This window comes from Erythrolamprus reginae, chromosome 4, assembly GCF_031021105.1.
Source record: "Erythrolamprus reginae isolate rEryReg1 chromosome 4, rEryReg1.hap1, whole genome shotgun sequence".
NCBI lineage: Eukaryota > Metazoa > Chordata > Lepidosauria > Squamata > Dipsadidae > Erythrolamprus > Erythrolamprus reginae.
Window position 1 is genome coordinate 114,014,454 of NC_091953.1, and position 25,025 is coordinate 114,039,478.

The following is a 25,025-nucleotide window of genomic DNA, read 5'->3' on the forward strand; positions in this document are numbered from 1 at the left end:
GCCCCACAATACACCAGTAGGATTTCCTTCAACATCTCTAAGGTTTGTTAATACACCCCTAGGATCCTGCACCTAGATCAACTGATAAAAGTTTGACTACAAAGTCTCAGTGAAACTTGGAAAAGATTGGGAAGATACAAGAAAAAATAACCCTTTTATATGGCCCTTCATCAAGCTATCTATGGGAGCTTGTATTTGGTATTCCAAATATTTCCTAGGTATTTGAATGACAGGAAGAACTTGAATCTTTCAATCCCTGTATTATTCCCCTTGCTTTATCACTTTTAGGAAAGCCAATTAAAATAAAGTTCCATAGACTGAACTTCTCAGATCAAAATGATCAGAGGGGTCAGGATTTTTTTTTGAAAGATACTAAAAAATTCAACATTTGCTAACACTCTGCTTCAATTCTACATGCACTAGATTGCCCCCTTTGACATTCCACATTAAAAAAAAGGAAATGCCACTTCCAATCTGAAACAGATAAGCACTGGACTAGGTCAGGGGTAGGCAAAGTTGGCTCTTCTATGATTTGTGAACTTCAACTCCCAGAATTCCTGAGCCAATCCATGCTAGCTCAGGAATTCTGGGAGTTGAAGCCCACGTCATAGAAGAGCCAATTTTGCCTATACCTGGACTAGGTTATCTCAACAATGAGCTTAGAATGAGATCAAAGTAATGTAGACACATCCCACAAAAAATAGTTAAGTGATGCCATGAAGTTCCTTGTGAAGATGAGTCTGCAAATATAATCTTAGACCCCTTTCTCTGAAGTTCCTCATGCAAATGGATATTTATTTATTTATTTATTATGTATTGGATTGTTTTTTCACTTGTTGTGAGCCGCCCCGAGTCTTCGGAGAGGGGCGGCATACAAATCCAAATAATAAATAATAAAAATAAATTATTAATTGGGTTTCTACGCTGCCCCTCTCCGAGGACTCAGGGCGGCCTACAACATATAAAAAGTTAAATTAAATTAAAATTACATAAGCTATCTAAAATCCCGTTATATTAAAATCAATCACACCCATTCGTACAGCAACCATACAATCATTCGTCGGCCAGGGGCTAGGGTCTAATCGCCCAGGCCTGGCAGCATAAATGAGTCTTTAGATGGAAGGAGAGGAGGGTGGGGGCAGTATAAATTTCTGGGGGGAGCTGATTCTAGAGGTCCGAAGCCCACACAGAGAAGATTCTCCTCCTAGGTCCCGCCAAACGATATTGCCAAATTGATGGGACCTGGAGAAGGCTGACGCTGTGGGACCTAACTGGTCGCTGGATTCATGCAGAAGGCAGTCCCGCAAGTAGTCTGGTCCGATGCCTAACCAACACTCTGAATTGTGTCCAGAAACCAATCAGCAGCCAATGCAGACCGTGAAGTGTTGGAGAAATATGGGCATGCCTAGGAAGACCCATGGCCACTCACCACTAAGATTTCAGTCACTAAGATTTCCTTTTCAGACAAACATCAAACTTGAAAAAAAGATATGTAATCATGTTCTCCCTAGTCAGGGTACCCATGAAATCATGAGAGGACAGTCTGATTGGTTTATAAAATGCAAAATAAAGCATTATTTTTTTCCCTTACTTTATCTGACTTCCTTTGACTTTGTTTTAATTTTTCACTAGGCTTCAGAAATTCAGTTTTTAAACATTCAGATTGTATTTTACGTTCAGTAGACTTTTCCATAATTTTTTTCTGTAGATCTAAAACTTGTTCCTCTTTTAAAATGGTTTCACGAGGCGGCAGCTTTGTTTTCTTCTCCTCCTGTCTAAAAAATGATGTAATAAATAATACTTTGCAATTAGTTGTGATCCAGAAACAATGACTTAATTACAACTTAATAGGAAAGTCATACAAAAAGAAAAATACACATTCATGCATGGTTCCATTCTAAACAAAAGGAGTTATGAGATATGCATCCAGCTAAATTGTGCTCTTATTTCTTCACAAATAAATTAAAAGGAATTAAAATTGTAGACCTGTAATCCCTGGCAGAGAGTTCCGATTTCCTTAAAAAGCACAGCAGGAATGTCTTAGACTTAATGGAATTCTTATATACTTCTTTTGAATCAGTTACAACAGCAAAATTGTTATCTCCCCATTTTTCCCACCATAAAAAAGCTAGCAATAAATAGTACATTAGTTGAGATTATTTTTCAGGTTACATAACTTCAAACTGTACAGCAATCTGATCAATCGCAAGAAACTTAAACCAATTCCTAAAGCTGGGTGCTAATTCAGAGTATCCGTTGAAATTCGGATTCATCTAATATACAAATAGCCATTGATTTATGACCATTTGCTTAGCAAGCAAAGTTACAATGGTGCTGAAAAAATAGAGCTGTATCTTTCTAGTGGCTGATACCTTCCAATAATGAGATCACTTTGATGCTTTCTAAGCTCTTTGCAGACCAGGGCTTTTGCTGTAAGAGGCAACCAAGTGAATGACCTAGTAAATCCTACTACAGTGGTACCTCGAGATACGAGTTTAATTCGTTCCGGACCTGGGCTCTTAAGTCGAGCAGCTCTTATCTCGAACGACTTTTCCCCATAGGAATTAATGTAAATAATTTTTATTGGTTCCAGCCCTCAAAAAACTCACAAAGTTGGTCTAAATTATGCAGAAAGACATGTTTTTAATGAAGAAATGTACATGTACATATAAATGAATAATGAAGTTTCTTTCACTTAACTTGTAAACTTTCTTAAACTTTTAAATTTACATATGTTCAACTTCTCTGCCACCCAATCCTGTAGAACAGAGGTCTCCAACCCTTTTTGCACCAGGGACCGGCTTTAAGCGATCAAGAGAGGAATGGGTGAATGAATGGACGGAGGGTGGGAAGGAAGGAAAGAGGGAAGGGACAGGAACAGAGGAAGGAAGCAAGGAAACTTATGAAAGGGGAGAGTAAGAGAGGAATGAGTGAAGGGAGGGAGGGAGGGAAGAAGGTGGGAAGGAGAAAGAAAAGAAGAAATAGAGGAAGGGAAGGTAAAAGAGAGAAAGAAAAAGAGCAAGAAAGAAAGAAAGAAAGAAAGAAAGAAAGAAAGGGGGAAGGGACAGGAACAGAGGAAGGAAGCAAGGAAACTTATGAAAGGGGAGAGTAAGAGAGGAATGAGTGAAGGGAGGGAGGGAGGGAAGAAGGTGGGAAGGAGAAAGAAAAGAAGAAATAGAGGAAGGGAAGGTAAAAGAGAGAAAGAAAAAGAGCAAGAAAGAAAGCTGCAAGCACCCCCCCGAGCCCCCCAGGCCGGCTGCAACCTTTTAAAACACGCGCGCCGCTTCGCAGCTGTCTCCTGAAGCCGAACGCGGAAGTTAGCGTTCGGCTTCAGGAGACAGCTCCTTGGCGCTTGTATCTCGAATTTGGGCTTGTAAGTAGAACAAAAATATCTCTCCCCTCCCAGCTCTTATCTCGAGTTGCTCTTAAGTAGAGCAGCTCTTATGTCGGGGTTCCACTGTACAGCAGCTGAACAGTGGGTTTGTCAGAGCTCCTTTAATTGATAAGCAGGCTGACTACTATTTAATATTGGTTAATTCTGAACACAGTCACATACTTATTTCTAAGAAGGTATGTACTTATGCAATCAGATTATTGTATGTTTTACTGTTATTTTTCCACCTAAAGGATTTTCATTTTTTTTCAACTGAATTTGTACACTTTGTCTACGATAATATTAGATAAATTTAGTGTGCACACTTTTATGGCCTGCGTTTCATCATAAATAATGGCATAGTTTAAACAGTGGAGTCTGGAGAAATATTATCGTATTTCAAACTAACTTTAATGCAGCTGCTCTGCCAAATTGTTCTCTGAACATACAGATTTGATCCAATTTATCCAAAAGGAGTTGTTCCTTCGCATGTTTTTCATGGATTATCAGATCCCTCTTGTCTTCTTCTGCTTTTTGCTGAGATTTTTTCAGCAAAGCTAAACGTTCCTGAAGTTCCACAATTGACATCTCACCAAGTACCCCATGGTTAGCAGTCTGTGGCGGGGGGAAAGCAGAAATACCATATTTCTGTTGTATCTTAATTTACCTCAGAGTCCACATGTAGACCCAAAAAAAATAGATTTAGTGGCTAGAGAAATGAGGTTGTACAGTTGTGCTTGATTGGTTGGAGAGTGCTGACTCCTATGTGAGGCAATCTGCTCTGTGATTGGCTACTGTGGGAGTAGTGGGGGAGTTTCCCGTTTTTCCTGCCTTTTTCTTCTGCATATCCTGAGAATTTACCTCATAATGCTCCAGTCAGCCTATCTTGTCTGTTGTAAATATAGATGTAAAATGTATTTATTTATATAAAGTTTGTGTCTGTTACTGTTACCAAATAAAACAAGAATACTGCGTTCACATATAATATTTTTGAGAACTGAAGTAGAAACAAAAATAATCAAGGTAAAGAGCAGCAATGTGTGGATTATTTTAGATTTTCAATGGGGAAAAGTATATAGCAGAGGTCTTCAAACTTGGCAAATTTAAGATTTTTGGACTTCAACTCCCAGAACTCTCTAGCCAGCATAGCAGGCTGGAGAATTCTGGGAGTTGAAGTCCACAAGTCTTAAAGTTGCCAAGTTTGAGGACCCCTGGTATATAGCAAGCACTACTTTCTTGGCTCCCAGTATTTAGAATCAGATGTGAGGACCAAAAGAATGTATGGCCAATGGACCTCAGGGCTTAATATTATGAATGAACACAAACAAACATCTTATTAGTAAAACAAGTCAAGATACATGATACTGAACTAAATGGGGCATTATTTTAATCTTCTTTCCTGACAATTTGGAAGGAACAAATTATCAAGAATAAAAGTTTAAGAAAGGTGGATTGCCAGAAAGTATTCAAAATACTGCAAATTTCATATTCCTGTCATAAAAAATTACACTCAACCACAAGATGCTCACAAAAAAATGGCTAGATCATTTCTAGCAATTCTATCCAACATTGTAACAATGGTTTCTAAAACTCTGGAAAAATTAATAGATATTTTTTTTCCAGAAGTTTTAAGATAGGATTCATAAGTTACAATAAACAAAAGATCTTCTTTTTCTAATCCACTGTTGGCTTATCCATAATATTTTATTATACGTTTACCTTGGTTAAGTCAATAAATCTATTATTCAGGAATGGTACATATTCTATAGCTCTGATTTGCTGAATCAGTTCATATCTTTTTTTATATTTCTCTTCTTCATCTTTTAAAGCCTGAAGTAATAAGTCCTGGCTTTTTTTAGATACCTCTTGAACTAGAAAAGCAGAAAAAGATATAAATTTTACCAAAATACTATTACCAAAGAAAAGTAAATACAGAAATGATTTGCAAATAGAGTGAATTCTTGTGTAAATGGTAATTGGAGGTCTCAGTAAGCAGAGAATACCTTTTCAAAGAGCTCTTGCTACTGAAACTTGAATCTCTGGGTCAGGGACAATGTCATCAACATAGACCCCAAAAAACAGATCTGTATTCCATCCCATCCCATTCCTGCAGATGACATCTATAGACGCCATAAGGGTAGTAGTTTCTTTAATTGTTTAGGGTCATTAAGGGATTCTACAGATTAAACCCCTTCCAGGGAGCTGAGGGAATCCATTTTGAATAGAATGAAATCTATCTAGAAATCTCTTACATTCGGACGTATTCAAGAGCTGTTTTAAAGAAAAATTTCAGAGGCTTATACACTGGTGATGATAAAGCTTTTAGGTAGATCTAGCACTTTCTAGTTCAATCTCTGAAACTAATGATTTTTCTCATTTTAATTTGTCTTCTCAAATAAGATAGCTGGGATTGTGCATGTGCCGAAGCGAATTCTAGGTGCTCTACCTCGAGCTCTGGAGTAATTTATTATGTAAAGGGAAATCTCTCCCTTAAAAATACTATAAATCCTTCTTGAAGAAGAACTGAAGGAAAAAGAATCCACAGACATCAAAGAGAATCTAAAGCCTCCAAAGCAGACATCCTCCAGCTATCCTGCATTACACTCTGAAGCCAGAGAGGATCCACTGGTTGTTGAGATGGATTATTCCAATATATCGAGCCTCCCTGCAGAAGGGGGCAGCAGTGGAAAATTTCAAGGCCACTACGGCATGGCCTGATTATGACGGAGAAGATAATGATAAATTTCCCACCAAATCTCGTTGCTACTGCTCTACAAGAAGAAAGCTTATGAAATGACACTTTAATAATTTCTTTCAAGTTCATAAATGCTCCAGTTCCTAAATAACTTTGTTAAAAGTCTCTAGATCTGTCACTCTTAATACCTATTTGCTGTTTGCATTTTTGGAGTTTCATTTGTGCTTGCTTCACATTTTTATGTCCCTCTGCCACTTGCTGTGCCTTTTTTTGCTTTTCCTTCCTTTCCTGAAGGCATCTTTCTTCAAGCTGGAGATGCATTTCTGCTTTCTAAAATCCAAAAATAATTCCGAGTAATCAAATACTGTAGGTGTAAATAGTAAATAAAATAAATAAATCTACTTAAACCCCTTTTTCTGTCAAATACATTTATCTATAATTTAATAATGTATCTATAATCTATAACCCACAGGTCCAACTCAAACCCATATAAAATCTGAAGAACATTCAGTACCTCTTCTCTCTTCTGTTCAGCATTTTTTTTCTTTTCCTGAATGCAATATTGGCGTGCCAAAATAGCTTCCTCATAGCTTAGCTTTCCTTGTAGTTTCCTACATTCTGCTTCTGTCAGCTCTTGGGTCAACTCTTTCTCACTCAATTGCTGTTGCCATTCCAGAAATTTTGATGGATCTTGTGCTCCTCTGAGAAGATCTTGAATTCTATAATAAAAATTAAAACAGGGAAACAGTACAAACACTGCTCTCCTATGTGAAGGCTAGAATAGTTATAAATGGAAGCCTGTGGCTCATCTCGCTTCTGCCTCTTGTTTCCTGGGCATTTGCCTTTTTTCCTAGACAAATATCAACCAAATACCCTAAAAGTAGCCACTAGGTAAGTTGTCTGCCTCTCTTTTAGGTTGAGAAATAAGCTTTTTTCACCCAACAGCTGGAAGCAAGCAAAATTATAACCAGAAGCCAACATGGGTAGATCATGTCAAACAAATCTTTTTTCCTTCTTTGACAAAGTGATTAATTAATGGACCAGAAAAATGCTGTGGACATAATATACTTGGGAGGAGTTTGACAAAATAGACCACAATCTACTTCTTGATGAATTAAAATCAATGTGAGATAGATAGCATCACTACCAGATGGATTTGTAACAGGCTGACAAACTGTACTCAACATGTAGTCCTTACCCAATGCTCCAGGATCTTTGAAAGATGTGGTACAATGGTTCTCAGCATCTGCAAGTTTCTTTAGAATTTTGGGATGCAATCCATCAGGTTCCAATGATCTGAATTCATCTAGATCAGTCTCTTACTACTTGCTTATTTTAATTTTTATTTCTAGACTCTCTTTTACTATGTCTCATTAGGTTGGTGATAGATAGATTGGATGGATGGATGGATGGACAGATGGCAGACAGATAGAAGATAGAGGGAAAGACAGACAGACAGTCAAGAAAGCAAGTAAAAAAGCTGGGTCTTGGTGTATGGTGGGCTGGATCCTTGCCAAATCTGGCTTCTTTAGGAATGACTGGATTTGGGAGGTCATTGGTGCCTCTTTAAATGAAGGAGTGGTATCTATCTTCTTGAAAAAGGCAATGGTATGCCACTATTTGAAAAATGTCTATGGAGATTCTCGGTCACTCTGTTGTGATTTCTAGCATGGTAAATTGATTTCACAGTTGACCTGAAGCTTGTACAAATGTTCATTATCTCCAGTCTCACACACAAGTATACTTTTTAAAATTACAACTGTTGAGAAACACAAATCTGGTTCTTATATCCTAAGCCTGGAATCAACTTTCAGTGGAGGTAGTTCGTCAATCATCAGTAACAAAGTTGTCTGGAATAAACACGTCTATCACCCAACAAATTTTTTTTAAATGAAATAAAAGAGTAAAATAATAAATAAATACATTTTAAAACCAGAAAACTCAAAGGGTAGACTCGATGAACAACTAGGTTCTGCTGTCAATTTTCTAATTCTAGGTTTCTATCTTTATGTACCATAGATTCCTGGAGATTGCTGTTCTGATCTAGGCTTTGCCAAATCACAAAACAGACCCTTGTCCCCCCCAAAACCCCCTTTTTATTTGGTTAATGTAAATTCTTAGCATTCAGATCCAGAAAAGTCCCGGCAAACAGTCTTGCAACTACAGACTTTATCAATCCTTGGATTGTTACCAGACTGATAGCTTCCAGATGCAACATTGTACAAGGAAATGCTTGGCAAGGAGTCCCTCAGATAAGCAAACCTTCACACTAATAAATTGTCTCCTGCAAACACCATTCCCCATTTGCTCCTATTTATTCCCTATGGTTGGGATATTCAGCATCCCTTGTGTTGACCTCTGTTCCCTTCTCCTGACATTGGGAACAGGCTCCAACGGTTCTTCAGCAACACTTATCTCCAATTCTGAAGGTAGCTGAACATTCTTCTTATGTTCTTATTCAAAATTCCTACAACTATTAATATGTTTCAGTTAGCATAGCCTGGCCTTTATTAATAATCCTTGGAATCTTTTATGTTTTGAAAGAGAGGAGAATAATTTTATTCTAAACAATAGATAGTATCTTAATTTCCTTTAGTGCAAAACAGACCTTTAGAAGACATAAAAACACCATCAAAATCTGACACAGCAGGTTACACACCTCTGAAGCTCCTGTTCCACTTTTTTTTGGTACAGAACACCTTCTCTTAAGATTGCTGCTGTATTTAGCTTAACAGGAGTATTTTCAGTCTGCTGGATAAATTAATGCATAAACATTTATTAATGCATAAATATTTTTAGAAGCAAAATTGCAGAAGAGAAACTTTTAATAGTCTACCACTGATATAACAGTACCATATTCCATAATTACTTTTTAAATTGTTATTTGGATTCTTTTAGTTGGTTAAAAGATAGTTGATAATATGTTGTATAGTATCTAATGTACAAAATCTGAGAGCGAGAGAGAGAGCGCACTAGGGGCCAATTAACTGAAGTCCCCTCAAGTGTTCTGCAGAACTCCCTCTTCTTTGTGGCAACCAATTGGAATACTGCATCCAATTTTGGTCGCCACGATATAAAAAAGATGTTGAGACTCTAGAAAGAGTGCAGACAAAAACAACAAAGGTGATTAGGGGCCTTTAAAACTTATAAAGAACTGTTGCTGGAACTGGATATGTCCAGTTTGAGGAAAAGAAGAACCAGGGGTGACACGATAGCAGTGTTCCAATACCTCATGGATGTGCATACGCTCATCTGGGACGCAACCCAGAAGAGGAGCTGCCCAGGGGGCATGCGCATGCCGGAAAATGAGCTTCAGGTTTCCAATGCGCACATGCACACCAGCCAGCTAGTCTTCCGGTTACTGGTGCGCTTGTGTGTGCGAGAATCAGCCAGCAGGCACATGCTCACGCAGGAAAATGGAAGGCCAGCTCTTCGCATTTCCAGCACTTCCACACGCACAAAGGCCAGCTGATTGTCACATGTGCATGCGCACCAGAAACTAGAAGAGGAACAGGTGATGCCACACTTGCCAGGTGACATGGGTCCGCGTGGCGTACATAGGATTGTCATAAAGGGAATAAGGCTTCCTGCCTAAGCAGAGGGTTGGACTAGAAGACCTCCAAGGTCCATTCCAACTCTGTTATTCTATTCTATTCTATTCTATTGCAAAAGAGAGTCAGAAGTCAATGCTTCTTTTTCTTTTCTCTACCTGTCCTCACTTCTCTTTCCCTTTTTTGAAACTCACCAATTTAAAACATTATGCTACCCACAGTTTCTCCTTACCTTGAACCTGATCTTCTGGGCCTCAAATTTTTCAACAGGGATTCTGGCTGCCTTCATCTATAAGTAAAAAATATTGTAACTTTATTATATAACTTATTCTACTGAAAAAAGCACATTTCAAAATTAAATTAGGCATTTGATTGTCCATGGAGATTCTCAGTCATCCAGGTCACGGTTGTCACAAAGGTGCTTTTCAAAAGGCAACTGAACTTTGAGGGGAAAAACAATGGAAAAAAGTAAGTGAAAAGCTGTTTGGTTTTTTAATTATGATAGGGTTTTTAGTTATTTGTAATATTAGATTTGTGCCATTATAATATTGTTTTTATCGTTGTTGTGAGCCGCCCCGAGTCTTCAGAGAGGGGCGGCATACAAATCTAATAAATTGAATTGAATTGAAAAGCACCTTTGAGATATGCATTTATTATGCAAATTATGTAAAAATTTGCTAATTATAAATTGGATAAATAGTAGAAAATAAAGGAAGGTAAATTAAAGGAGACCCAGAATGAAAAATTCTATTATAAATCCTTGACATTGACCAGGATAATTTAATTGATAATAAAGATGTAAAATGGCAAGAAAGTTTTTTCATGCAAATACAGCCCTCCCTTATTGGAAGACACATTTTTCAAAATTGTAGTTACATCTCAAAGGTACTAAAATAAAAAATAAAATAACATGCTTATTCATTGCAGTGCATATAAAATGAATATAAGACCTGCATAGGAGTTTCTTAAGGGGAAAAAACCCCGCCTGATACAAAGAAGTGTTTGTATATTAAAAAAACAAATTAATGAAAGATAACAAGATGCCTTTTTCAGTCAATCATAATTTACCACATTTTGCACATGATTTTGGAAAATTTTGGGGGGGAAAGGCTGGTGTCAGGGAAGATTCTGTCATTATTAAAATTTATTTTTATTCCAAAATTTAACTGTGAAAAAGTCTATGAGCATTACACAGCTATTACAGATTTAAACTCAGAATTTGACTCTTATTTCATGAGGAAAATTAAAAATTTACAGGCTTCCATAATTTATTGTCACTTGTTATTACTAATACTGATTAGTTCTTTTCTTTACCAGCAAACTACCAAGACTCTGGCCATCTATAAATATAAATAATAGCAACAACACAAAACTTATGTGCTGTTATGCAATTGCTAAACAACTTCCAATTTTGTCAGCATTAAAAGTGAACTCATAGCCTATGCTGCAAATCATTAACAATATCAAATATCGATACAATAAAATTCAAAATTATTTAAAAATAAAATTACAATGAATAAATCTTATAACATTACTTTCTGTTCTTCCATTTACTCATAATTACATTCATTTCTTGATTTCTGTTTTACTTACATAACATCTGTAATCAAACACTGGGGCTGCACAGCTGAATTGATTAATGTTTGCTTCTAGCAGCACTCCCTAAAAGAAAATATAAATTTCATAAATAAATGAAATGTAATTTCAATGCCATTAATTCAGTGCTGGTACGTGACCATAATAACAATTGATTGACTAATGCCATTAATTCTTTGCCCAGAAATTTAATGTTTATTCTTTAATGTACAAAAACAAATAACCTATTAATCTCTCTCCCCCTCTCCTTCTCTCCATCTTTCCCTTCCTCTTTCTCTCTCTCTCAGCACTGTAAAAGCAACAGCTGTTTTTCAGATGAATAAAATGTGCTTGTTGTCTATATCACTGAAACTTAAACCTTTTCCCTCAACTTTATAGTGATTCCAGGAGCCATTAATGCCAGTGAAACTTGGAAGGTGTCAGCCAACATTAACAAACCAATAAATAAGCCTTTGCTGAATCCTAAGGATTCGCTATTTTGACCATATTACTAATGAAGATGTGCTCCAAGAGTTTCTCCTGAAACTGATTAGTTTGGTCAGTTACACTAGAGCATACAAAATATTTGCTAGACCAATTCTTGAATACAGCTTGTCTGTCTGGAGCCCGCACTGCTTATCGGATATCAATACAATCATCCAAAAATATTTCACAAGAGTCCTCCACTCCTCTGCTTGCAACAGAATACCTTATTCCACCAGACTTGAAATTTTGGGCTTAGATAGCCTAGAATTTCATCACCTTTGACCTGACCTAAATGTAGTTCACAAAATCATTTACCTGTCAATGATTTCTTCAGCTTCAACCACAACAATACAGGAGCACACAATCGATTCAAACTTAGTGTTAACCACTCCAAACTCAACTGCAGAAAATACGACTTTAGCAACAGAATGATCAATGCCTGGAATGTACTACCTGACTCTGAGGTTTCTTCCCCAAACCCCAAAATCTTTAACCTTAGACTGTCTACAGTTGACCTCACCCCATTCCTAACAGGTCTGTAAGGGGCATGCATTAGCGCACCATTTTGCCTACCGTCCCTGTCCTAGTGTCCTATTGCCTAATTTACCTACTTTGCTAATGTTTATGTTTATACCAATATCTACTATCTCGTACATATTTCACAAATAATAATATTAAATAGCAACAGCAACAGCAACAACAACAATAATAGTAATAAACCTAGATAACATTGTTGCATGCAGATAACTCCAACTTGAAGGTCATATTCCCTATATGGAGAATAATCTAATCCCCAAGATGATAATGAGGTGGACCCTCCCCCCTACAATGAGGAACTCATCTAGAATGGACTGGTGTTCTCCTGCCATTTTTTTGCCTAATTGGGTGTCTTAGCCTTTTTACAAATGGTAAAAATATATAGCAGAAGTGTTTAATCAACTATCACATAAATAGGAATCTGGGGCAGAAACCTGAAAAGCAATTATTCAAATACAAGCGGTTAATTATGATACAATTATGACTTCTCAGCAATTCCGTGGAAACCACATGGATATCTCAAAAGACCACAAATATGGGTAGATAAATTCCAGAAAATATAGTGAAATAAATTATTAAAATTCAAAACTTGCCTCTGCTTGCTGGCGATTCTTCAGTTTGATCATGTCTAGTTGCTGCTTCATTCTAGGTGGTTTGTAAGTAGTCTTGGGAACCTGAGCATAAATACACAGACATAATCTATAGATAGTCATTACTAGCAACTGCTTTATACGGTAAACATTCAGATATGACGGTGCTGGAAAAAAATAGCTTTATGGCCGAAGCTCAGATTTATTACAGTATCTGTCTATTCTGGAGGGAAAAAGAATAGGTCAAGCAGTCTTTCTCCTCCCCACTTGTAATGCAGTGAGTTAGAGAAGAACGTATTGTAAGAGAGTAAGTAAGCATACAATAGAGCAGTGTTTCCCAACCTTGGCAACTTGAAGATATCTGGACTTCAACCAGTTGAAGTACAAATATCTTCAAGTTGCCAAGGTTGGGAAACACTGCAATAGAGAATACACCAGGCTGTTTACATAGTGTGCTTGTAGCTCCTAGCACACTGCTTTTAGTGTGTGTTCTCCACTGTGTGCCTGCTTACTCTTGTCATCTCTTTCCCTCCAGTGGATAATCACCTTTTTTGCTAATTATTCCATTGCCAGGGTGAGCATTCCAAAATGCATGGGCTTGAGGGAGGGAGGGAATAGAGAAAAGAAAAGCATAGTTGTAGTGTAGTCATACAATTTCCCACTTAGCAACCACTTTGCTTAATGATACAGTACCCTGTCCCAATTGTAGTTGCTAAAGAGAATACTTGTATTCTGCAGGAGCAAAGGTAACTGTAGATACTGTATGTACCACTTTCCTTCACTAATACTATTGATGAGTAGGTCTAAAGCCTTTTTTAAGTCAAGTTTTTTATTTTCTAAAAATATATATCAATATTATTAAACGGACAGTGAGGCGCCTGGGTGCCCTTCATATTAATACAAAAATAATATTAATACAAATGGTATTTTCTACATTAATCAATCTTACATAGTACTAATGTTATTACACATATTTATGTCAGCACATAATTCTTCCTTCTTCAGTTATTCAACAGAGGAGTCTCCAAATTCCAGTCTATGGACTAGCAGCAGGCCTTAGCAGGCCAGAAACTGGGCCCACAAACAAGTGAAGCCCCATCCATAGGATTCAGGCAGCATGTGAAACCATGTCCGCTCTGGTCCACGGAAAAACCTCTCTCTATGGAACTGATCCCTAGTGCCCAAAAGGTAGGCTACTTGGCCTAAAAGGAATCCAAGTTGAAGGAAGTTCTTTTACAAAATATTTGCATTTTAAAGCTGAAGATTAAGGGTTTTTTAAAATTAATTCTTTGGGATTCAAATATTGTATTTTCAAAAATCAATCAGGGGTTTTTTGGGGATAGAAAAATACAAAACTCACAGGTTTTGTTTTCTCTTGTTGTGGAATTTGCTCTGGAATCAGTATAGCTCGTGGATTAGGGACCGTCAAGTGAAACTCATGTGGTTCAGTCTTCTTTAAAACTATAGTAACATGTTTATCTTCAATCTTATCCATCTGATTGATCAATTCCTGTATTTTTGGCTGCCATCTTAAAGGAAACAAAACAAGGAAATAAAAATGCATTTTTATTTTTGGCTTTAGGATCCATTTGCTTAATTAATACTAGTATAAGCAATTTTAATTATTTCATAGAATCTAAACATTTCTGAACTGGAAATCTAATACAAATAATTAACAGTGCTAGTCTCTATTGAGCAGAGATTCAAATGAACAGTATTACTTAAGATGCAGTTCCATTCAAACAGGAAATCATGCACATTTTTGATAAATATTTCCTAACAATGTATTGGGAATTACTTCTAAGAAAGCATGTTTACAAAGTTTCTATTTCTTACTTTTCCAGTGGTTCAATCCAATTTTCATTTACATAAACCGAATCATAAATCTGACTCCATTCATCTTTTATCCATGTTTGCAAATTCACCATATTGAAAAAGAACCTAAGGAACTGAAAAGACTGCATGCATTAATGAAAGCTTAATTTAAAAAATGCTTTGAAATCAGATCACATTTTCTATTTTCAACAGTTAACAGTAATTTCTATTGACATATTACCTAGAGCACTAGACATAACCATAGTAGGTATTTTCCATTAGAATTGAGGAAATATTTTGGAAATCCCATTTTTCTCTGTACATATATTTTACAAATATGCCCTAAAGTTTCAGAACCTCCAAAATAGTGTATACACTACAGTCTGGTACAAGAACTGCAGAAACACTATGGATGTTTTTATCATTGCAATAATAATATAATACAAAGATTTAATGAAATGTGTTACAGTTTTCTAATACACAGCAATAAGAATGGTGGAAGTTTGCTGCAAGAAAATGCTGTGTTGCTATTGTGATAGAAGCCTGACACAAGTACTTGTCAGTAGGTTAAACAATGTGGAGCTTTTGGGGTTCTCTGAAGCTGGTGTTTGCTTGCCGTTGTAACTCTGAACAGTCACGAAGAGAATTGTTGTAAATTGAGGATTACCTGTATTCTCTGATTGTTTATTAGTTGTTAATATCGGCTTATCTGGTTGTTCAGTGCCAGAGATTATGTGTTCTGGGCTGAAACTGTCATTTTCTTCTAGAAGATTAGAGTTCATTCTGAAAAGTATTTATCAATCCCATAGTTTAGAGGCTTCTAAATGAGGGGACCTAGGGCTTCCAAGTGAGGGAACAAGCTAAGATGTCTCAGACAGAAGAGAAACAACACTCTAAACAATCTAAAACTTTTTCCCTACCAGTTTTGTGAGCATGTCTTGGTGGTTATGTGACTGGATGTCAGGCCGGTAGGGGGCAGCAACAGGCACGGCAGCCAGCATGAGGCGGGGAGGTGAACAGAGGATGAACCTAAACCCTACTGGTGGACCTTCTCTAGCTGATAGGAAGGGCTTCATCTCAGTCCCATTCCGCTGGAGGGGGAGGAGGCTGGGCAGAGAAGGAGGCAGCACTCGTTCTCATGGTTGCAGTGAAGACTATCAGGATTTGTTTGCTAAGCAGAGGAGTAATGTGATGTTCTGCTTCACTTAGCAGCATAAATTCCAGTGTGAATTAAGGTGATAACCCAAGGACTACTTGCTTTGGCTTGCATTTTAGTATGCATTATTTAATTTCACATAAAATCAAGTACCACATGAACTGAAGCTCAATTTCTTTCAACACATACATTTCTGGGTATATTGCAATGTATTCTCATTTTAAGGAAGGCACAAAAATATGTTAAGTGGAAGATTCTAAATGATGAAAATAAAGTAGTTGCTTTTTTTTTTTACTAAATAGATAAAATGCCTTCATAAGAAGTAGCATAATCTTCAACTGTTAATACCTAGATTTTCTTCTAATGTAGTTACAGTGGCTTTATGTATGGTGCCAAGGAATTTGGCTTTGTCTTAGCATTTTATGCAGCCTATAAGCCATGCCTTATCATTTAGACTGGATGCCAACCCTTTATTGTGTTAAATATGTTAATTTAATAACTTGCCTTTTAAAAATTCAGAATACATTTATAGCTTTGTAATAGATGAGGAATGTGTCTATATATCTATCAACTTGAAGACTTTTCCACTACAAATATAGGATAAGTACTAAGAGCAGTAGCTTCGAACAGTCATTCACTATTTAAAATATTTATAAAAATTTTGTACAACTTAAAATCTAAGAATATTGGATTTTTATTCAAATCTGAGGAAATGCAAATATTTTCATTACCTTACATATTTTGGCACGATCCATTGATTTGATGATTTTGCTGAACCGCTGAAGTCCAAGTTCCTCTAGTTGAAAAGTAGCCAAATAACAAATAACTAGAAAAGAACACATACATTGAGGACAAAGTGAATAACAAAGCCTATTAAAGATTTCTACTCTAAAATTTACTAGCATTTGTTAGAATTTTCTAAATATAGCTTTCTAAGAGTGGAAATGGAAGGCAGATTAGGCAAATGATAAAATTCATCACAATTTAATAAATAACACAACACAGCTTAATATTCATATATCCACCGTATAAAACACTGAAAGTTTATATTGTGACATATTTCACTTCTTATTTTTTGGTTATTGCAAGTTGTACCTGACATCCACATTATAGCTGCTGTTATTAATACTGTAGTAGATATAGAGAAGAGTAAAAATCAGACTTATTTTCTAACATTATTATATTCTCTCTATAAAATTAATACTTACCAAAATACATGTTACGCTCAGAAAGTAGGCAGAGTTTTCCATCTCGGATGTAAAATGCATCGACTACCACATCCAATACAGTTTTATATTGTAAACAGCCACACAAGATATCCATTACAGGTACAGGGATTTCATTTGTTACTTTGAAAGGCTACAGAATTAATTTAAATGTAAAAACAAAAACTCAATGTATGTATATAAATGTCATCATTCAAAATAATAGTAGCAATATTAACTACTAGGTATAACCAAAAGGTATAAATAGTATATGTTTGGAGCTGTGCAAAACGTACAAAGCATAATTATCCACCATAAATTAATCCAAGCAATATTTAAAGTAAAAGAATTGTGTGATAGCTTGTCCAAGAAAAATCAAATCATCAAATTTATGAGAGTTACGATGTCCCAGGTCATGTGATCACCTTTTCTGACCTGGGCTTGGTTATTTGCAATAAATGAAACTTCTGTACCTAATGGCACAGAGTTAGACCCAGGTACCAGTTTATTAAATTGTAATTGTTTTAGAGATTGTGGAAGTTTGGATGTCCAGAATTCATTCAAATCTTCTTTTCTTCCTCACCATTGAAGAAATAATTAAAAAACAAAAACAAAAAACCCTAAGACTACTTTAGACAGATTTAATTGGTTAGAAAATTAATTTAAAATTAGATAATTAGCAACAAATGAAAAATAAAAAGAAGTAGCTAGTGGAGATAAGAAGCTTTGCTGCACTGCATTGCCCTAACACATAGAAATAAAAAAGCAAATTCTGTCCTTCAAACTTTTTGTATCAAAGATCTTGTGCAATTCACAAACCAAAATCTTTTTGCTTACAGTACATACACACGCACACAAAGACACACAAAAACATGGCTCCTGACATTTAGAAATACAGTATTTCAAATGTGCATTTTCTGAAAGCTTCTAAAGACATCTCATACCTGTAAAACTTTAGCTGATTCATCCAAGAAATCCCCAACATTCTCATTTTCAGGATGGAATTTGTTAAGCTGCTGAATTATTATTTCAATGTGTCCCAATGGGTCAGCCATCTTCATTCTGCATAAACCTGGAATCATTAAGTGTCCACGTTTCATCAGTTGCAATTTAATTTTAAGCATGCAGTATAATCATTATTTTATTTATTTATTTATTTATTTATTTATTAGATTTGTATGGCGCCCTTCTCCGCAGACTCGGACAATTAGTTTATAGAAACTAATACAATTTTGCTTGAACAAATTGTCTCCTAATACAGATATAAATACTGGTATATGTAAAACCACCTGAATTAATTTGTTAGATGAGCAAATTCATTCATTTGTTTGCTTTTCAACTATAACTGTTCTTCAGAGCAAATACTGCAAGACTACTCATTCTTAATAGAACATAAATTTTGATTATTGGGGTTATAATTAATTCAGAAGTGTTAAGTATCTCTCATTTACCTAGCATTCACCATGGAACCAACCAAAAGTGTAACAGATTTGGGTATTTTTTATATTAGCAGGGCACAAATAAACTAACATTTAACCAAAGGTGCTATGAAATCAGAACTTCTCCCTAGATTTTGCACTAGTTGCGGCCCTATTTGGACAGGGAATCACTACTCACAGTCACTCATGCCCTCATCACCTCGAGGCTCGACTACTGCAACGCTCTCTACATGGGGCTACCTCTGAAAAGTGTTTGGAAACTTGGCCGCTGACACCAGACTCCAGATTGACTCATCCTTCCATCCTCCCAAGATGGGTAAAATGAGAACCCACCCGGATTGTGGGGGCAATATGCTGGCTCTGTTAAAAACTGCTATTGCTAACATGTTGTAAGCCACCCTGAGTCTAAGGATAGGGCGGCATACAAAATCAAATGAATGAATGAATGAATGAATGAATGAACAAAGAAACAAACATTATACACATACACACACTGACTCTGTAAACCACTTAGAGAGGGCTGTAAAGCACTGTGAAGCAGTATATAAGTCTAAGTGCTATTGCTAGAAGCAATGAGGAAACAATCAATATTAATTAAAAATCTTAAGGATACAAGCAATTTTTTAAATGAATTTTTAGCTTAAAATTGTAATTGGATTGGTGGGTATTGGATTTGTTATTATGTATTGCTTTTATCTTGTTGTGAGCAGCCCCGAGTTTTCGGAGAGGGGCGGCATATAAATCCAATAAATCTAATCTAATCTAACTAGTTACAGTCACACAGTCATAAGTGGGAGGAGATGGGTGAAAGGAATGAGGAAAAAATTAGTAGTAATGGTAGTGCAGACTTAGTAAACTCGACGGCGCTAGTGTGATGCATGCATATTAATGCTTTGGTATCACAGAACACATTTTTTAAAAAATCAATTTACCAATAAATGTACACAGATATTCAAGCTTTAAATCCGAACGTCTGTTACGGGTTTTTTTACAAGTTGTAACCTAGAAGGCGCGTGGCTTCTCAGAGAGTTATTTTCAACGGACCTGTCCTGTTTTCAAGGTAGGCTGAGGCGAATTGGTCACTTTTTTCCCCTACTCGGGCCCCCTCTCGACGTTTGCTGGTCGACTCTGCGAAACTGCTTCGAAAAGACAGGAACGGAGGTCCCGGACGCGGCTTGTTTTGGCGCGCGACTCCCGCTCTGGCCTCGCTGGCCTACTGGGCCGTTTGAGCCGGCGTAGAAAAGCGCGAGCCGCCGGTAGGTGTCGCTTAGCAACGCTGAGGTCCCTTAGCAACCCTGGAAACGCTGGTGTCGCTTAGCAACCCTTGAAACGCTCTGGCGTCGCTTAGCAACCCTCGAAACGCTTTGGCGTCGCTTTCTGTAAAAGGAGGCCCGTCCGAAGTTTGAAGGGACGAATGAGAAAAAGAACTTTTTTCAATAACTTTTAACCAACGTGCTCCCGAAGCAGGTGTAGAGAAGATTCCAAGTTAATACGAGAGATTTCATAGCCTTCTCCATAGATTTCACGCCGACTTTTAAATCGTCGATTTGCTAGATTTCCCCTCACTTGAACGGGTCAATAAGCAGAGATTATCCCACGCAATTTTTCTCTTTGGACTTGTATCAGACCTCTCCTTTTAGGATACGTTCTTTGTAAAGGCCTTTGTTATTATTGGACATTCAAATTCATTGTCACCTCAAAAGAGATGAATACACTAACGTTTTAAGACTGCAAACTTTTGGGAGGTTTCATCTAAAGAAGAGTTTGGTGCCTGGAAATGAATCAAACTGGACTATTATATTATATTTATTTTATTTATTTTATTTTATTAATTAGATTTGTATGCCGTCCTTCTCCGAGGACTCGGGGTGGCTCACAGCATATAATACAACGATACAGTACAAAGGCAAATCTAATAAAATTTAAAATTACAATCTAAAAATCCAATATTTAAAAACAATCATACCAGTTCAATCATACAACATATATCTCATTTCGTTGGCCAGGGGGCTGAGACCTAATGTAGGGTTAATATAATAATTAAGGTTAATATTATGTGTGTGTTTTCATAGATTTTCACAAGTATAGGTATGTTTTTGGAGTGTTCGGGGTTCCCCCCCATGTATCAAAAGTGTTTTTGTGACGTTTTGATGAAATTACACTCATCATTTTCAGGCTGGTATCCTGGGCTTTGCACCAGGATACCAGCCTGAAGATGACGAGTGTGATATCGTGGAAATGTCGCAAAAATACTTTCAATACACAGGAAAAAAACCCAAAACATCAAATACACACATATGTACGTACGTACGTACATACATGCATGCATGCATACATGCATACATACATAGTTGGCCTTCTCCAGGTCCCGTCAGCCAGACAATGTCGCTTGGCATGGCCTAGGAGAAGAGCCTTCTTTGTGGGGGGCCCGGCCCACTGGAATCAGCTCCCCCTGGGGATTCACACTGTCCCCACCCTCCTTGCCTTCTGTAAGAGTCTTAAGACTCACCTATGTCGCCAGGCTTGGGGCAATTAGCTCTCAGCCCCTGGGATATATGTTGTATGATTGAACTGGTATGATTGTTTTTAAATATTGGATTTTTAGATTGTAATTTTAAATTTTATTAGATTTGCCATTGTACTGTATTGTTATGTTATATGTTGCTATTATATGTTGTAGTATTATATTATATCATTATATTATATCATATTATACTATACTATAATATTTTATTTTATATTATATTATACTATACTACTGTATACTATTAGTACACTAACTATACTACACTACTATACTATACTATACTATACTATACTATACTATACTATACTATACTATACTATACTATACTATACTATATTAACCTTAGAGGAAGTTCAGTTTAGATTTGCTTCTTTATACTGAACTCCTAATGCATTGTCCTCAGTTTTATCTACACATACATACATACAGCAGCAGCATATCTAATCAAACTTATGTTCCTTTTTAAGTAAGCATTTCCAACAAACCTGATCATCACTTCTTGATCTACAGATATTTAAATAAAACAACTCTCCTTCAATTTAGGAGGTCCCTGATTTGGCATGTTCAATGCAGTCCAATCTACATGGGCATCCTAAACAACAACAACAATCATCATCATCATCATCTTGGGATTTTGGAGAAGATGAAGCATCTTCTTGGATCCTTCTATCATTAAAAACTCCTTGCTTTCTCTCCACCTATCCCCCCCCCTAAAAAAAAAGAATACAAATTTAATGAAGAATTATACATATTTATTGAAGAACACAAAAAGAATTACAATCCCGTATGAGAAAGCTATATGAACAAAGGTCTAATTGTTTTTGATAAAGAAATGTTTATGTATTAAATATTCTAAAATTAATTTTGTAGTGCAATTTTATACCCTTCAAAGGAGATAGTATTTTTAACGCTATAGAGTCACCTTGTGGTCAGAGAAGAAAAATGCAATTTTGAAAACCATGGAAGTTTGATGTATTCATGAGTCCTATGACAAAACTAGTTTAGTTCTAAAATGAAAACTAATACTGCGATCAAAACAAGAAGGTGAATGAATGTGGTTAAGTGAATAATATGGTTGTTAAGTGAATCTGGCTTCCGTACTGACATTGGTGCTCAGAAGCCTGAAAATGGTGATCACATGTTCCCAGGACATTGAAACTGTATAAATATGAATCAATTGCCAAATATCTGAATATTGATCATATGACCATGATGCTGTAACAGTTATGTGTGAAAAATGATCATAAATCACTTTTTTCAATGCTGCTACATTGAAATGATACTAAATAAACTGTTGTAAGTTAAGGACTTCCTGTAAATCCATGCTAAGTACACTAAGTACACTAACTAAAATTCAATTGTACTTTGAACTGGAAATTAACATTCGATATAATGGGCCTCCTAGCAATTATGACTTGTGCCTTGGACTACACTATGTAACAAATTTCACTTCAGTTTGGGTACAAAGTGTATTTTCTTAATCCCTTATCCCTATAAGTGGTGGTCCGTGAGAAAATATTGGTAGTCCGTAGAAATGTTTTTTTTATTTTTTTATATTGCACTAAATCAGAGGTCTTCAAACTATAGCCCCTGGGCCGGATACGTGTAATATACATTTGTGTTGCTGCAGAGAGTCTTCCCCTTTGAGGTCTTTTTGTGTTTCCAGCTCAAAATGATGGCTTCGGCCTGGCAGTGAATTTTCTGACTCTTCTTTCCAGGGATAACATGATTATGTGGTGCTTTTTCAAATTGGATGTTTGTCTGAAATGGAAGCTTAATGGTTAAATGGTAAATCAGCATAAATATAAAAGGTCTCCTAACAATTGAAAAGCATGTGTTCTGTCTTAGCACTGAGCCCCAGTAATCAGATGCACACCAGAAATAACAAATAAAAGGATTTAATGTGTACAACAGTCTCAGTCTTTTAAAAGTCTTTTCAAAAGGAGCATTCAATTCTAACAAGTATTATCAGTTGGCAAGAGTCCCAGACAGAATTATCAGGTGAAACAAGATTTCAAAAGCATTGAAGTCAGAATCTAACTTGCTCATTAGCAAAAACAAGAATGTGTTCTTTTAAAATGCAAGCTGAATCCAATATCCGATATGAGGTCTCTCCACAATGAACTGTGTTCTCTGCAATGGGGCGGGGCATGCCTCACACTTAAATACTACGATGGCATGACCCAATAGCCAGCAGTACTACTCTCATATAAATCTCCTTCTTGCAAACCACTCATGTCTCCTATACGCTCTGCGCACTCTGGCATTCAGAAGAGGCTCCTCCTCTTCTCCTGAGTCGCTCATCACAAGAAGTACAAAGTCATTCCTCAGAGGAAGTGCTGAATCACTCATCCCAGGAAGTGTAGAAGGCCCTGGTTGTTGTTCAAACTCTGACTCCACATCTTCTTCACTGTCAATCTCAAGTCTCAGTAACACAGGAGGCCTGTACCATGCCTCCACAGTCTCTGCGTCCTCTGCGTCCATTACTATTTGTGCAGGATGCAAGCAAACCACAACAGTATGTCTTGGATTATTACCTGAGACAAGGTGAGGATCATGGAAACCATTGGTTTTCCTGGTTCTCCTAACCAGGAAGAACATGATTGCATCTCTTTGCTTCAATTTGATATGAAAATGACACGTCAGCACTGAAAAAACTACAAAATATCCCATCCAGAGTCACAGCATGTGAATCCTGTGTGAATGTACATTTTTTGATCCTGAAAACTCTGAAGAAGGGGATATTTGGTTATCACATGAATGTAGAAGGGGGGGGAAATCCTGTTAAGGTGTATTTTAACTGGAGACCAAGACACACTTTGAAACAAAAGATGATTTATTGATAGATACAGAACTGGAAGGCAACAGCTTGTAGAGGACTAGGGTTTAGTATTTGCATTAATGTAATGCATATTAAAACACAGGTAATTCAAATGAGATCACTCGTCTACATAATAAAGCCTTTACTTAACAACGGGTCTTAAAAACTGCCCTAAATTGTTAATTTTACCTAACCATTATCCAAAAATATTTAATAATAATAATAATAATAATTATTATTATTATTATTATTATTATTATTTATTAGATTTGTATGCCGCCCCTCTCCGCAGACTCTAAAATTTGGTTCACAACTCTAAAATCTCGACAATTCTCAGTTGTTGGATACACTCTTTACAGCTGGCTTGCTTTCTTTCCATTCAGTTTCATCTCTTTGAACTTGTCACTTCAGATATACAGTATTCCCTCGCTTTTCGCGGGGGATGCGTTCCGAGACCGCCCGCGAAAGTTGATTTTCCGCGAAGTAGAGATGCTGAAGTAAATACTGTACACTATTTTTGGCTATGAACAGTATCACAAGCCTTCCCTTAACACCTTAAAACCCCTAAATTGCAATTTTCCATTCCCTTAGCAAACATTCAGATTATTACTCACCATGTTTATTTATTAAAGTTTATTTTAAAAAATATTTATTAAAGGTAGACGAAAGTTTGGCAATGACATATGACGTCATCTGGTGTGAAAAACCGTGGTATAGGGAAAAAACCCGCAAAGTATTTTTTAATTAATATTTTTGAAAAACCGTGGTATAGACTTTTCGCGAAGTTCGAACCCGCGAAAATCGAGGGAACACTGTAGTGGTGGATCCCAAGGGGTTTACTTTAGCTAAGTCTACACTACAGTCAGATAAATCATTTCACTACATCTGCAAGCCCATACATAAGGTTGAGATACAAATTAAATTCCTAGATCTCCGCCTGCGATGGAAAACTACAAGGAATTCCCACAATATATTGTTGCCAAGAAAACAACATGCAAACAAACAACAGCCGCCCCGAGTCTTCGGAGAGGGGCGGCATACAAATCTAAATAATAAATAAATAAATAAATAAACATGGGTGCATTCCCATCATGATTAAGCTTCTTTTGCAAAAGAGATTTTTAACTTTTGATCCTTTAAGGCAGAGTTCCCCAACCTTTCCAGCTTTAAGAACCGACAGAGGGGCGGAGATAGTTTTGTGCAAGTGGCCGGCATTGCCCTCTACTTGCACAACTGAGGATACACGTGCATGTTC

General features: G+C 36.6%; 1 protein-coding gene across 6 annotated transcripts in view; it reads right to left on the reverse strand.

Annotated features, from left to right (window-relative positions):
- The window catches only part of CFAP99 (cilia and flagella associated protein 99), a 33,411-nt gene extending 13,692 nt beyond the window's left edge, over positions 1–19,719 (reverse strand). The window contains exons 1-15 of one of the 6 annotated variants that reach the window (XM_070751270.1): positions 19,467–19,645; positions 17,928–18,055; positions 16,987–17,137; positions 16,510–16,604; positions 14,644–14,756; positions 14,168–14,336; positions 12,811–12,891; positions 11,213–11,281; positions 9,852–9,908; positions 8,728–8,819; positions 6,583–6,787; positions 6,257–6,398; positions 5,093–5,244; positions 3,783–3,988; positions 1,592–1,775 (exon numbers count right to left, since the gene is read on the reverse strand). In XM_070751270.1, the coding sequence (XP_070607371.1) occupies positions 1,592–1,775; positions 3,783–3,988; positions 5,093–5,244; positions 6,257–6,398; positions 6,583–6,787; positions 8,728–8,819; positions 9,852–9,908; positions 11,213–11,281; positions 12,811–12,891; positions 14,168–14,336; positions 14,644–14,756; positions 16,510–16,604; positions 16,987–17,137; positions 17,928–18,044 (1,833 nt within the window). In that variant the 5' untranslated portion in view covers positions 18,045–18,055; positions 19,467–19,645. Of the gene's footprint in view, positions 1–1,591; positions 1,776–3,782; positions 3,989–5,092; positions 5,245–6,256; positions 6,399–6,582; positions 6,788–8,727; positions 8,820–9,851; positions 9,909–11,212; positions 11,282–12,810; positions 12,892–14,167; positions 14,337–14,643; positions 14,757–16,509; positions 16,605–16,986; positions 17,138–17,927; positions 18,056–19,354 lie in introns of all 6 variants that reach the window. The other 5 variants (XM_070751272.1, XM_070751274.1, XM_070751271.1 and 2 more) reach the window with 5 other exon arrangements.
- Between the last annotated feature and the right edge of the window lie 5,306 nt (positions 19,720–25,025).